Genomic DNA, 16,120 nt, shown 5'->3' with positions numbered 1-16,120 from the left:
TCTGCAGTGCAGATGCAGCCTTCGTCTGCAGAAAGACAAGATTGGGAAATCATTAGAAGAAAACAAGATAAGGATGCCTGCTTTCACCAATATTATTTGCAATGGTGATAGAAATGCTGTCAAATGTTATAAGGAAGGATAAAAATCTGGAAGGAATAGGACTGGGGGGAAAACATAAAATTAGTTTATTTGCTGATGATACTTTATTAACTATTAAAGATTTAAAAGAGAAAATGGGAAAAATAAAAGAACATCTGAACTTATTTGGCAAGATGACAGGACTTCAGATTAATTGGAATAAATCAGAAATGATGTTATTCAGCTATACAAAAGAAGAAGAATTAGAGTTTGTGAAACAAAAAGATTTAGAGATAAGAATAAAAAGTAATATCAAATATTTAGGAACAAATATTATGAAAGATCTATAGATTTAGAAATAAGAATAAAATGTAATATCAAATATTTAGGAACAAACATTATGAAAGATATATAGAAGTGAAAATTTGGTCAGATTACGGAAAGAAACTGAAAACAAATTGGTAGAATATAAGGAAATCCAACTATCATGGTTTGGAAGAATAGCGCTAGTTAAAATGAAAATCTTACCAAAATTATTTCTTTTTAATTTAGAATGATACCATTAAAAATATCAGAAGCTGAATTAAATAAGTGGCAACAATTAGTAAATGAATATTATAATGGAGGAAAAAGAACTAGAGTAAATAAGCAATTTTGGTATAGATCCCAGAGAAAGGGAAGGTTAGGCCTCCCTAATATAAAGGGATATTATGAGGCCAGTCAAGGAAGATATGTAATAGAAGGTATGTTAAGTATATCAGATCTGGACTGGTTGGAAACAGGCAAAAAAGAAATACATATGAAAACAGGGAATATTTTCCTTAAAGAATTTAGTAGGAAAGAAATTGAAAACCCACTTATGAAAAATATACTAGAAATATGGAATTAATATTAAAAAAAAATTATTGAATGAAAATTCATTGATAGTACCAATAATAATGGTAAAGTCATTCCCCCCAAAATTAAGAAATTTATTAGATAAGGAATTAAAGAAAAGGAAGATACATAAAATAGAAAATTGGATAGAATTAAAAATAGGAAGAGGAAATATAAAAGAGAAACTTAGGGGAATAAAAATGTCATGGTTTCAATATATGCAAATAGAACAATGGTTCAAAAATTGGAAGAAAAAGAATATAGAAAAGAAAAAATATACTCAATTTGAACAAATAATTCAGAAAGGAAAAGAACTAAAGGAAAATGAACGTATGAAAGGAATAACTAGCAAAATGTATAAAATATTAATGGAGAATAAAAGAAAAGAAATAAAATATTTAGAAAGAGATATGGGAAGAAGAATTAGGATGTAAATTTTGTGAAAATGAATGGAATAAAATTTGGGAACAAAAACATTTGAAAAATCTATCGGTACTAATTAAGAAAAATTATTATAAGCTGATCTGGAAATGGTACTTAACACCGGTAAGATTACTTAATATAGATAAGAATAATTCAAAATATTGTTGGAGAGGTGGGATTATATATACATATGTGGTAGCAATGTAAATATGTTAAAAAAATTGGGAAATAGTATTGTTATCACTGTATAATGATGTAGAATGGAAAAAAGAAGAAAGAAATCTTGTAACAAATTTGCTTACAGCAGCAAGATTAATTATAGCAAGAAGTTATAAAACGAAACTAAATGTGGAACTGGAGGATTGGTTTAAAGAAGTCTGGCAAATAGCGATTAATGATAAATTAATATGTACATTGAATGTGAAGAAAGGATTATGGAAAATAAATGATTTTGATGAAATATGGAAAAAAATATTGGAAAAGTATTAAGAAAAGAAGATGGAAAATTACCTTCCCGAGATGAATTAAAATTTTGGTTGGAGTATATGGATGGGAATGGCTCCAGGGAAGGGGTGCACTGAGGTGATTTTTAGTATAAAATAAGTAAAGTGTTAAAACATATATTTGTATAAAGAAAGTGTAACAATTTGTATTGTAAAATTTAAAAATATTAATAAAAAAGAAGAAAACATTTTTTAAAAACAAAAACTTGCGAGTGTATACAGTAGGGTGATTCTAGTGTTCAGTTATGTTTGTCATACTGTTCAGTTTTTTTGTAGCTGATTTATCACAGGGAGGGGGTTTAACTTTTTGCTGTTGTGATTATAAGACACATACACACCTCAATTTGTTGTTTGCAATGAGTAAAACATTCCCATTGGTATCAGTAAGAGCTTTCCTTCATTGCAAATAGCAGTCATGGTAAGGTCTTGGTTCTTATCAGAATCAAAAGGTAAAGAGTTAAAGAAACTCCTCCTTATCACTCCATAGACTTAAGAAAGATCCCCCCTAGCTATTTGTTAAACAAAAATCTGATGAACACTGTCAGAAAAACAACACAAAGGTCATATTTAGCCTTGCCCTCAGGCACCAAACTTTAAATTCAGAAGAAATGAGTAAGGTGATACTTGACCTCATTCTTGACTTTGAAAACTCAGGTAGAATAGGGGCTCTGGGAAATGCCTGGGCATGTCAACCACTGGCACTGTACCAGCCTACCTCTTTAGCACATCACAATATGTGTCTTCATGTTCTCATATGCCAATTGGGCCCACAAGTGTGGTAGAGTAGGATCTACTGTTATCTTCAATCACTGATCAGGGATAACAGTGTGGTTTCTCATGTATCGCTGCTCATGTTATGAAGCCTAGCAGCATGGGAGGTATGTCCCTCACTCCCAGGATGGTGCTCTGCACAGCTGGACTGAGATCATCTGCAGACTAGATTAAATTCCCTTCCCTTCATGTTTTCTCTCTCTGGCTTTGCTTCGCGAACGAAGATTCAGGAAGGACTCATCCCGCGCTTTGTACAAGCACGTTGGTGACTAAAAAGGCCAATTCGGGATAAACAGGTCCGGTTGCAGTAAGCACAACAGAAAGTCTCCTTGGGTGATGTTTCCAGGTTGCGGTTCTTTCGGCATTGTCGTTTCTTTTCGAGGCTCGTTCGGCGTGAGCTTTCGAAGAAGGCTGCAGCGTCATGGATAGTGCGTCTCCATGCCTCCCGATGAGAGGCCAGGGAGGACCATTGTTGGTGATCTATCTGGCCAAGCCTGAGATGTTGTTTCAGGGAGTCCTTGTATCTCTTCTTTGGGGCGCCCCTCTTACGCTGGCCCGTGGCGAGTTCACCATAGAATACTATTTTGGGGAGGCGATGGTCTTCATCCTAGAAACGTGTCCTGCCCAGCGCAGCTGCGTCCTCAATAGCATGGCCTCAATGCTGGTGATCCCTGCTTGCTCGAGGACAGCAACATTTGTCACATAGTCAGTCCAGTGTATGTTTAGAATTGTGCGTAAACAGCGCTGATGAAAGCGTTCAAGGAGTCGTAGGTGTTGGCGATAGGTGACCCATGTTTCAGACCCATAGAGGAGAATAGACAGTACAATGGCTCTATACAAACTGATTTTTGTGCTTCGCCTCAAGTGTTTGTTACTCCAGACTCTTTTGTGAAGCCTTCCGAATGAGAAGAGAGCTTATTTATAGAGAGCTTATTGAATTAACAAGAAAAAGTTCAGAAGGCATTCTCAGGGTTGTTTGGTGTGTTGATCTTTTTTTTTTTATTAAACAAAATGTAAAACATACACCATAATGTTAACAAAAAACAAAAAAACATACACTAATAAAGAAGGAGGGAAAAGAACAAAATCAAGGACACAACTTTACATACTGCAAAACATTTGTTTGCTTATCTTACATTTTCCAATCATATATAAGAAATTTAATATCACCAATCATTTGATTATCTTCTGATTTCAAATTTGTTCCTAAAGTATCCTTCTCTTGAAAACCTTGTGTGTCCATCAGTGTGAAAATTCTCAACAAGTTTTTAATGTGTGGCTACAATGTCGCTGGGGCAATACAGTATGCCTTTCACAAAGCACTGGAGCTTTCAGGCCTCTAACTGTTATGATGTACATTTAGTGGAAAGAGAGCTATGGCTGATATTCACCATGAATTTCAATCCCATAGATGTGTCCTCCAATCTTCTCTGGTGGAAAATTGGCCTTGGTGTTTCATTGGTCGGAATTGTCATGCTAACTATAGCCTTGATCCTTGTCATTTTTCTAGGTAAGTACATCTTATTCTGTTACTTTTGGTATCATCTATCACAGACTAGAAAACGTGGCACATCAACTTTAGGAACAAAGCCCTCCTTCAGTGGGTTAATAACCTGATCATTATGTAACTTCTAACTCCTAAATCCATTATCATCAATCCACCCCTGAACACATCCGAAATTCCCTATCAGAAAGGTTTAAAGTGGACAAGAAATTATATGGAATAGGGGAAGGAAAACAAACCTAGAAATAATATTATTAGGAGAGGATAAAAAGAGAATCTCTAAGCTTTATGAAGAATTATTAAAAATAGAGATGGAGGCAGAATCTATGAAAGAGTGCGTGACCAAATAGGCCAGGGATTGTGATGAAAATATGTTATTTATTTATTCATTTATTTCATTGATATGCCACTTTTTCCCCCAGAGGGACCCAAGGCAGCTCACCGATAAAACATTTAAAATTTCAATAAAATTCAAAACAATTAAAACACCCAGTATAAAAGCACATAAAATATACAAAAAATAAAAACAAATTAGAAATCCACCTGCTCTATACAAACTGGCTTGCTATACATTATATACAAAATGCCTGCCTGCATAAAAATGTATTACTTGCTGGTGAAAGACCAGGAGAGAGAGGGAAGGGCCTTTCAGAGGGTGGGAGCAGCCACCAAGAAGGCTCTCTCTCATGTCCCCACTAGGCAAGCCTGTGATCTTGGTGGGATAGAGAGAAAGCCTTCTCCTGCAGATTTTAGGGCTCTCAGAGCTTCGTATGGGGAGGTACAATCTCTCAAATTGTCTGGACCCAAGCCAGGTCATCTTAATGGAGGAATGGGAAAAGAACTAGCAGAAAAGATTAAAATACATGGTCTGCATGAACAATGAAGAAGAGCCCTCCCTCAAGTGCATTTCATACCATCCGGCCTCAGAAGAAGAGAGTCAGGCACAGTTCCATTGGGCCTAGACTAAGAAGAAGGCCTTATCTCCAGTCCATCTGCCATGGTCCAGGCCTCAGATGGAGAGAAGAACCACTGGTCTTGATCCCCTTCCCCACTGACCTTCCCTTCTCTTTTTATGTCATGTCTTTTTAGATTGTAAGCCTGAGGGCAGGAAAATGTCTATTTCTAAGCAGCTCTGAGAGCCTTTGTGGCTGGAGTGCTGTATAAATACTCCAAATATATAAATATATGAATAAATTTGAGAGAACAATACTTCAAAATGCAATACAGATGGTATCTAACCCCAAACAGACTATCCCATATGTATAAAAACTCCAGTGATAGGTGTTGGAAGTAAACAAAGGAGAAGGGCACCATGATATATATGTGGTGGTCTTGTCCAGTAGAAAGAGAATATTGGGGATTAATTCGAAAAACAGTGTAAGAAATACTGCAAGTAAAGATCCTGAGGTCTTTCTGTTATGCACAATTAGTAAGGATAGACTGACTAGTAATGGGAAATTTTTATTTTATATGCTTCGTGTAGCAAGAATACCAAGAAGGTGGAAGGAAGAGGGAACACCAAACTTAATGGACTGGATTTGGAAAATACATGATTTAATGGAAAATGATAAATAAACATATATGATTAAATCTGATGCATTAGGAAAATTTACAAATGATCAGCTATCCCTGATGGAATGTATGAAAAGTTCTGGTAGTCAAGGTCTGCTGTCTCAGCCCAGGATCTCCTCTGCCCCATCCCGGATTCACCCCTTTTCACTCGCTGCCCCTCACTCCTGGAACCTTCTTCCCCCACAAGCAAGAGCCATCACTTCTTTAACCAGCTTCAAAACGGAGTTGAAGACCATCCTGTTCAGAGAAGCCTTCCCAGGCATTGCATAATTGTCGCTTGCTATTTGATGTTCCTTTGTTGCCTGTTTTATTGAATCATTTCCTATATTGCTATGTATTTTATATGTATTATCCTACTAGAGAGGCCCCTTCCCCACCACCACTCGTCCTTTTAGATTGTAAGCCTGAGGGCAGGGAATCGTCCAATTAATTATTATTATTATTATTAATCTTTATTTATGAAGCGCTGTAAATTTACACAGCGCGGTACATGCAATCTTTTTAGTTAGACGGTTCCCTGCTCTCGGGCTTACAATCTAAAAAGACATGACACAGAAGGAGAAGGGAGTGGTGGAGGGAAAGGGTAAGAGGTCCAGCAGTTCCTCTCTACCTCCAAGGCCTGGACCAAGGCAAATGGACTGGAGGGAGGGCTTGGCTTCATAATGGATGGGTAATTATTATCCAGGGGAACTACATACTTTCAAGTAGGAAAATGCATATACAGTACATAGCAATACAGGAAATGGTTTGATAAACAGGCACCAAAAGATCATCAAATAGTAAGCGACAATTATGCAATGCCTGGGAAGGCTTCTCTGAACAGGATGGTTTTCAGCTCCGTTTTGAAGCTGGTTAAAGAAGTGATGGCTCTTGCTTGTGGGGGAAGAAGGTTCCAGGAGTGAGGGGCAGCAAGTGAAAAGGGGCGAATCCGGGATGGGGCAGAGGAAATCCTGGGCTGAGACAGCAGACCTTGACTACTAGAACGGAGGGCCCGAGTGGAAAGGTGAGGAGAAAGAAGGTCTGATAAGTAAGGAGGGGCCAGTCCATGGAGGGCTTTAAATATCGACAGTAGGAGCTTATACTGAATGCGGAAAGGGAATGGGAGCCAGTGAAGGGATGCCAACACAGGAGAGATATGGTCAGAGCGGTGGGTGGAAGTGATAATGCGTGCAGCTGAATGCTGAACAGAGATTAAAGGACGGAGGTGAGAAAGAGGAAGCCCAGCCAGGAGGATGTTGCAGTAATCAAGTCGTGAGATCACTAGGGCATGGACCAGGATCTTCGCAATAATAATAATAATAATAATAATAATAATAATAATAATAATGATAATAATAAAGTCTTTGGGAGTCAAAAACCAAAATAAATGGAAAAGGATAGGAAACATATGAAAGACAAGCAAATGTACAAATTTTATACTCAAAATATAATGTATCTTGCTATGAGAAAGTTATACTATAAAACTGTAATGTAGAAATTATTATATGGATTAAACATTGGGTAGAGATATACAGAAAATATATGTATGTAACTATGAGAATAACTCGAATCCAAAACGGTCAGGGGTAAATGTGTTTTGAATATAAAGAATAGTAAAAACATTTTTTATAAGATCCAAACTCAAATTAAGAGAAAAATGTTATAGGACTGCAATAGCCGTGATTATAGATTTGGAAGTTTTTATTTGAAGTTGTCTATTGGTGTTGTTTTTTAAAGTTGTCTGTTGGAATTTTGCCATTGTGTTTTGATACCATATATGTGAGTGAATTCATTTGTATATGTATCTGATATTTGTTAATTGTCTCTTTGTTAGACCAGTAATTCTATGTTTCTTTTAAATCAATAAAGTTTATTTTAAAAAGGAAATTACAGACCGCTTTACACGGTCTTGAGCATACATGCTCAAGCTGCGGGGAGCGCGTGGGGAGCATGGGGCGGAGCATCCCATTCAAATGAATTGGTGCGCATGCCCATGGCACCCCGCGCCACCGCGCACGAGTCCCATTATTTCTAATGGGGCTTGAGCATAGATGGAATTTGCCTCATGAGGTGGGGTACAGAACGGATCCCCCACATAAGGCAAGGGCCGACTGTATCTTTGTTATCTCCCTCTTAAAAGAAGAACCTAGAACTTGAATGATGATTATATCTATCCTACATATCTATGGCTCTCAACAGACCAGCTATAAATGCTGGTGTGCAGGCAGAGTGGGGGCATGGCGACCGAACACCATGTGCCCCGATCTACCTCCATGCCCCTTCTTTAAAAACAAACAAAACAAAAACCAAACAGAACACCATCTCGCAGTCTCCTTCCATTGCATTATTTTACAAAAGTTAGCAAATATGTAGCTTTTGGGGCTTTTTTCAGGGATCTATCTATTTTTCCTTTAAAATGAATGGATCATTTCACCTCGTGAAATGGGGTTTCTTCACTTAGATCCAAAGTGCACTGCAGAAATAATCCAGTCTGAGACCTCTTTAACTGCCCTGGCTCATTGCTAGGGAATTCTAGGAACTGCAGTTTTGTGAGACATTTAGTTTTCTCTGTCAGAGACCTTTGGTGCTATAATAAACTACAATTCTCTAGCACTGAGCCAGGGCAGTTAAAGAGGTCTCAAACTGGATTATTTCTGCAGTGTGTTTTGGTTTCTAGACACTTGAATTCTGGTTGTTGATCATAGCTCACACTGACACTGTAACCAGTAAGGATTTCATTGCATAACATATATTTTTATATCTATCAGGACCAAATTTGACATGTTCTTTTTTAAAACCATCCATTTAAAATGTATCCTCACAAATCAGGATGGCAGAAATGACAGCAAACAACAAAAAGAAAGGCAAAACCGAAGAAAGGACAGCAGACACTTTCCCCAATATTTCCAAATGTTTGTATTAGTTTGAGAATATTGTTGACAAATCCAGCTACAGCTAAATCAACAAGTTGGATCTGAGAGACATCAAAAACTGTCTCTCCATTCCAACTTGTTGATTTAGCAAGGCAGAGTATCAAATCACGCATTGCCAGAGAAACTGATTTTGAGAGTGTTTTTAAAAATTGCAGATAAAAAAAACCCTTGAAATGCTCATTTCATTACCTGATTCGGCTTATTGTTGCTTTGTATAAGGTATAAAATATATTGTTATCTGGCCATAAAGCATTTATGAAGGTATATCAGTGGTCATATTAGCCATCATGTTCAATTATGCTTTCATAATCATATACTAAAAGCTGTTTACTTTGTTCATATTTTTCTACAAAGAAGGAAAAATGCAACTTTAAAATTCATATTATACTATTAGATTTATTGGAAAGACAATTGAAGATTTATTGGAAAGACAAGTGTAGGTGGTGGTGAAATTGTGCATGGATTTTAATTTTATACGTTCCGAGAGTCAGTTTGGACTGCTAAGCAAGTTACCAAATGCATAATATTCAAACAGAATTATCTTCCTGAGAAATTGAATTTTTACCCCCTTCCCAGGTGTGAAATATGTGGGCCATAGTAGGTATTATTTTACTGAACTCAAGCAAGAAATAAAATTTGTACAGTACAGTAAATTTCAAGGAATTGTGCACTCCACCAGATAACATGTCTGTTGCTTCCTAATATTAGTCCTCTTGGTGCCATTGCTATTTTCTAACTTACAATCCCTTTCATTAAGCTTCTCAGGGCTCCTCTGGAACAACATTGATGCAACATCCAGTGATCTTCTCCACACATTTAAACAGCTCAGAAAAGAGCAGTACACTGGACCATTTCCATAAACTTCCCAAACTAAATTCATGCACGAAAGAGGGTCCCTCGTGTTTATGTAAGTACAGTTCTGGGCCTCTGTGCTTATCAACTGAGTGTGTTCCCACAAGAGTTTTTTAAAATCATATTTCTTCTTCACATAAAAACATTCACAGGCTCAAGACATGCTGACTAAACAGTTTCTACAACAGGTTCTCAGATCATTAATGAATAGGGATAGTGGGGAAAGAGGAAACATAGAGCCTCCCAGAAGCTATTGGATGACAATTACAAGCATTCCTCAACATTGGGTATCTTAGCTAGGACTGCTGGGAGTTATAGTCCAATAACTTTGGGAGGGCTACATTATTGCCTCCCATAGCATACACTGCTCAGTAACAAATACTGGCAACAAAACATTGGGGAAGAGCTCCTTTAACCAAAGGTATTTTTGTTGTATTCACCTGGAGTTGGGCAACTTTAATGGGTTCAGGGTCCAAGTTCAACCCCTCCCCTCCCCAGATCCCACCACAAATTGTGCCACTTCAAGATCACCCCATGCCCTGAGGTTTTGGGCCAAAACCTAAGCTTTGATGATTGATTAAGTACTATTAAGAACCAGCCATATTTGTTCACAGCTAGTTATTCAGACGCACACAGAAAAAAACTATCTTCTTTTTTGGAAATTAAAAGAGAAACCTTAGCTAAATAAGTTTTTTTTCAAGGTAAAATGAGAGGATTATTCGTTCTCACTCAGGGGTTGTACAAACTGCCCTGAAAGGGCGATTTGCAGCTACTCCTTTCTATTTCTGAGGGACGCCGCAGCAGCCAAACCACACAGCATCACTCCACACCTAAAAGAACCCGGAAAAATTGGTTCTTTTAGGAGAGCACACCCAATGCCACGAGTGCACCATTAGTGCACTGTGGCACATCAGTGACGCAAAAGCATTACAGCGATATACGGATGTTGTGCAGCTCTTGCGTTATGGATGTGCGTCCCATGTGGGTGGGGCTGCGCAGTCATGGTGGCCCCTATACATACTAGGGTTCGGGAGCACAATCTTTTCCCAGCACAATGAATATGATATCATATCCCGTCATCATCCTTTAACGCACATATGTTCAAGCACAGCAATTAAGGATGGCATATCTAGAGCATGATCTCAACACTGAATCTCCATTTGAAGACTATTCCACTCCCTCCCCACAATAATCAATTTTTGGGTCTAAGAGAGCATTTCCCCTTCCCAAGGGGGAAAAACCTCAAAGTGGTCATTTCTAGTTTCAATAAGCAAATGGGCAAGTGTGGCTTGAAAGGATTGGAAAATGGGACAGATGTGAAACCAAGTTCCTTCTCAGCTCCCTACCCCTATCCTAGGGATGCTTCATGGTGGTTGATTCCTTCCCAACTTATAACACTTTCTAAGGTTAGTTCATACAACCACTTCAGCATGTAGGTGTAGCTGTATAAAAATCTTTTTTAATGAAAAAAAAATGGGATGTTGTTTCAGCACTAGTCTTCAACCTCTAAAAATCCAAGAACAATTTCTGGCTCCAAGAGTATACCTGGGGATACACTTTTTATGTTTTTAAATCAAGCATTGATTCAATAGTAATACTGTCTGTTCCCCAAACCCACTAGCAGAGAGGACTAATAAGTAGAAACCAAAAGTATACCTGCTTCAATAAGGGGAAATTTTAAATAAGGGAAAACATTATTAGTTTTGTGAAATATTTATCTTTCTCTGTCTGAGAGCTCTGGTCCTACAACAGACTACAAATCCCAAGTTTGCATAGCATTGAGCCATGGCAGTTAAAGAAGTGTGAAACTGCTTTATTCCTGCAGGGCAGGTACAACCATTTCAGCTTTGCTATTCTTCCTTCTTTGACACATAGCTACTCCTTCTGAAATCTGCATCCATACACCGAAGGATCGCATCACGGCAGTGGTCAACCAAACAGCAGTCATTCCCATTGATATCGATGTCACAAAGTCCAATTGGGACTTCATTGTGGTCCACTGGCATCATATCAAAAAAACTGATGATGATTTCCTTCTCAAATATGACCTGAGATCATGCAGTCAAACCAGGACTGGACAGCAATGGTGGGAAAGTCGTTGTCACTTCTTTTTGGAGGTGATGCCAGTACATCGGTGGAAGGTATCAGTCATGATGAATGCCTGGTTGATCATCTGGAATGTAGAAGAGAAGGATGCTGGGAGATATCAAGTCACAGTGAAATCTAACAACATGAAAGATGCATGCAGTTTTCTGGAACTTTCAGTGACCAGAGGTAAGAAGGCACGGACCTGTGCAATGGATTTGTATAGTTATACTCTCAGTAGAATGAGGTGGGGGGAAATCACCTGGACTGACCCATGTCTCTCAACAAGGTGGAGGCTAGAAATTGAAACTCTTCTTCACTGGAATGGGTGGACAGTCCTCATAGGCAGAAAATGGAACACCTTGAGGAGACTGACCTTTCTCTGGCGTTCTCCTCTTCTGTAAGCAGACAGTTTACATGAGGAAGCATTCAAGAATCCAAAGCTTGAACTAAATGGCAAGCTCCCAAATGTATGGTTACATGTGTGCACCACACTTCCAAGCTGTATAAGATTGAAGTTCACAATATTATTCATGAACCAGCATGGCTTCCTCTGTTTGTTTGTTTGTTTGTTTGTATTATGTAAGCTAGAAGGACAAGAGGCTACTGTAAGAACAGAATATGAAGAAAAAGAAAGGTTTTCAATTGACAAAGGAGTCAGACAAAGCTGCATCTTATAACTGTATCTATTCAACTTGCATGCAGAAAAATCATATGTAAAGCAGGTTTAGACAAGGAATAAGGAGGAGTGAATATAGGAGAAAAGAACATCAACAATCTAGGATATACAGATGATACCATACTACTAGTAGAAAGCACCACAGATTTGAAACAATCACTAAAGAAAGTCAAAGAAGAAAGTGCAAAAGCAGGCCTTATGTTAAATATAAAGGAATCAAAAATAATGTCCACAGAGGATTTACATAATTTCAACCTAGATAATGAGGAAATCAAAATAGTTAAAGATTTCCCATATCTTGAATCAAACATTGATTAGAATGGAGATTGCAGTCACGCTATCAGAGGAGGATTGGAATGGGAAGGGCAGTTATGAAAAAACTAGGCAAAATCCTAAAATTTAAAGATATACAGTTGAACACTAAAGTTAGAATCGTCCAAGCCCTATAAGCATTTATGGATATGAGATCTAGACAGTGAAGAAAGCAGATAGGAAGAAAATTAATTCATTTGAGATGTGGTGCCAGGGAAGATTGCTGAGGATACTGTGGAGGGCCAAAAAGATAAACAAATGGGTTCTAGAACAAATGAAGGCTGAACTCTCCCTGGAAGCCAAGATGACTAAATTGAAGCTGAAATCGAAGGCTTTCATGGTTGGCATACATAGTTTTCTGAGGGGTTTTGGGGCTATGTGGCCATGTTCGAGAAGAGTTTGTTCCTGACGTTTTGACAGCATCTGTGGTTGGCATCTTCAAAAAATGCTGACCTTTTTCCAATTCACTATAGCAAAAGAAGAGGAAGGAATACTGCCATTCTTGGATGTCCTAGTCATCCGCAAACCGAACCAACGTTTGGGTCACACAGTATACAGAAAATCCACACATACAGACAGATACCTGCACAAGAACTCCAACCATCACCCAGGACAAAAAAGAAACACAATCAAAACACTGGTGGACTGGGCAAACCGCATCTGTGAACCCCACTTCTTGGAAGATGAACTAAAGCACTTGGACTGGGTTCTACAGGCCAATGGTTATTCCAGCTCAGACATCAGAAGGGCTGCCAGGCCCAGGAAAACACAGAGAAGTGAAGACAAGCAGCCACCCAAAGGGAAGGTATTTTTTACCATACATCAAAGGAGTCACAGACAGAATAGGCAAAGTGGTGAGGAAGCACAACCTTTAAATGGTTTACAAACCAACAAAGAAAATCCCAGCAAATGTTTCGCTCAGCCAAGGACCAGAGAGACCCTCTCACAGCCGCAGGAGTTTACCGCATACCATGCAGCTGCAGACAAGTCTACATAGGGACCACCAAACGCAGTGTGCAAACAAGAATCAAGGAACACGAGAGACACTGCAGACTGGGCCAGCCAGAAAAATCAGCAGTAGCAGAACAAGTTACAAACCATCCTGGACATAAAATACTATTTGAAAACACTGAAATTCTGGACCATGCCAACAACTACCATGTCAGGATGCACAGGGAAGCCATTGAAATCCACAAACACCTGGACAATTTCAAAAGGAAAGAGGAAACCCTTAAAGTAAACAAGGTTTGGCTACCAGTCCTGAAAAATAGCAAGATGCAAATGAGAAATCTCTCAGGGTCAGGGGTTTCCCAGCAGACAATAAGCATTAATCAAGCAGACACTAATCCTCTTTTGCAGACCCTCACACCCTGAGGACTGCCATTAGCAACAGAACAATACACATGCAAATCACTCCTACCTTCCCAAGTCACACAATATATATACCCAACTATTTTCCAGGCAAGCATACTCTGAAGATGCCAGCTACAGATGCTGGTGAAATGTCAGGAATAAACTGACCACATAGCCCAAAAAACCCACAAAAAGAATTGAATTTGTCTTTATTCTTATGAGACTGCTTATGTACTTAATTTTTTTTCTTTGGCAAATGCAAAACCAGATGCACAACCTATGTGGATTGTTGTATGAACCAGCACCATCTAGTGCTGATTTGGTGTTAATTCAATTTCCCCCTTTTTTCAGTTGTGCCTTCTTCAAGTTGTTTCCAACTCATGGCGAGCCTAGAACAACTTTTCATGTGGTTTTCCTAGAAAGATTTGTTCATTACAGGTCTTGCCATGATTTCCCCCTGAAGTTGAGAGTATGTGACTTGTCCCAGTGGGTTTCCATGGCTGAATGGGGATTTGAACTCTGATCTTCAGAACTGTAGTCCAGCACTCAAACCACTACACTAACCCTTTTCAGAACACCTGCCTAATGATTATGTTTCTATTTTAAGAGAATTAGATATGCCTTTATTCTTATGAGAATATTTATGTACTTTTTTTCTCTTTGGCAAATAGGCAGCAAATGAATCAGCAGAATGAGATGAAAGTGAGAACAAACCAAGTCATGAACAATAGCAAAAGCTCACCACTCACAGAATTCAGTCTCAGTTTAACATCTTTGTAAAGTAGAGCTAGAGGACATGTGCCAGTGTGACCTATCAATCATGTCCACAAGTCCATTGTTAGAAAATGATCTATGATGTGAAAACATGTCTCTCTTAACAATCCACAGTTTGTTAACCAGTGAGAAATCACATTCTAGACTCTGTTTTATTGTTGACTTATAAATTCCAAACCCAGAACCATGACTTTTCTCATTTCTCCAACTGCCCATTTAAACAGGAGTTGACAAAATGGGTGGGAAATAAATAAATGTGGAATACAAGCCAGAGTTTGATATTCTGCCACACAGTTTCTGGCTTAAACAAGAAACCTTGGTTAACACATTATATAATCATAACATGTGAATGCACTGGTAAAGATTGGACTTTGATATACTGGAAGTGGTGTGCCAACTTTCAACATGAAGACTTTAAGACTGAAGATGAAGCGAGGTCTGGGAGGCCTTCAACAGTGTCTGCTTCTGAAACTGTTGACCTGATTTTGGCAGATCAATGAATCCAAGTTAAAACAATCGCTGAAATATTAGAGGTATTCCACGAATGAACTGAGTTTATAATTCTTGAGCAGTTCACTATGCAGAAGCTGTCAGTCAAGTGGATGCCGAAGTGCTTGAATGATGACCAGAATTAAATTGAGTGTTTTGCAGCATTTTGAGTGATCTAGTGCTACTCCCCCCCCCCCAAATGACTCATCACTGATTATGAAACATGGTTACATCACTATGATCCAGAGACAGTGGTATCACTAGGGGTGCTGTCACTGAGTGTGGTAACCAATGGTCTCACCCCCATGTTCCTTGTCCCATGCCAAACCATAGAGAATCCTTAGTAATGTTTTTTGTACTACAGTAATGTTATTTGTAAATCGTAATTCCCATATATCATTGAATGTAATGGCAATAATAGTGACATGAACTATTAAAATTACACCTTTAAATTACTATATCATAGCCTAAATGTATTTACATTTATTTAGTTTCATGTGGTTAGATGATATTTTGGTAAAAAAACAACAACAATAGAATTCAAAATAAAAAAAAGTTTAAGAACTACATCAAAAAACATGAGATACATTAATGGATTAGGTGTGCATAACAGACAGACACAAAGCTGGACTTTCTGGCTGTTCCCCTTTTGCCATTGACCCTACCTAGCTCTCAAACATGGTCCTCAAGGACGTCTCCAAAAATAAATATGGCCTGTTGACTTAAAGAGGTTAGCAATAGTAATAGCATGTATATTTCTATACTGCTTATCAGTTAACTCAGCGCTCTCTAAGCGGTTTACAATCTGGGTACTCATTTTACTGTCCTACAAAAGGATGAAAGGATGAATCGACCATAGAGCCCTGGGATCGAACTCACAACAATCTGCAGTACCAGCATTTAACTACTGCATCACCAGGTTCCCTTCCTTATTTTA

At 38.4% G+C, this 16,120-nt stretch overlaps 1 protein-coding gene across 1 annotated transcript; it reads left to right on the top strand.

Moving 5' to 3' along the window:
• Positions 1 to 3,935: 3,935 nt before the first annotated feature.
• Positions 3,936 to 15,316, top strand: LOC149321077 (uncharacterized). Its single transcript, XM_089504967.1, has 4 exons — positions 3,936 to 4,161; positions 9,397 to 9,546; positions 11,367 to 11,765; positions 15,267 to 15,316. Exons 1-4 carry the CDS (start codon positions 3,936 to 3,938, stop codon positions 15,314 to 15,316), a joined length of 825 nt encoding a protein of 274 aa, XP_089361093.1.
• The last annotated feature ends 804 nt before the right edge of the window (positions 15,317 to 16,120 follow it).

The sequence above is a fragment of the Sceloporus occidentalis genome, unplaced genomic scaffold, assembly GCF_023333645.1.
Source record: "Sceloporus occidentalis isolate IW3139 unplaced genomic scaffold, rSceOcc1.0.p SCAF_1, whole genome shotgun sequence".
NCBI lineage: Eukaryota > Metazoa > Chordata > Lepidosauria > Squamata > Phrynosomatidae > Sceloporus > Sceloporus occidentalis.
The sequence above is the reverse complement of the archived record's forward strand: the minus strand, read 5'-3'. Positions and strand labels throughout refer to the sequence as shown.

Coding starts and splice junctions, on each gene's coding strand:
- LOC149321077 (XM_089504967.1), top strand. CDS start 3,936: ATGTCGCTGGGGCAATACAGTATGCCTTTCACAAAGCACTGGAGCTTT. Junction 4,162..9,396: donor GATCCTTGTCATTTTTCTAG/GTAAGTACATCT, acceptor CCTTTCATTAAG/CTTCTCAGGGCTCCTCTGGA. Junction 11,766..15,266: donor GGAACTTTCAGTGACCAGAG/GTAAGAAGGCAC, acceptor ATTCTTGAGCAG/TTCACTATGCAGAAGCTGTC.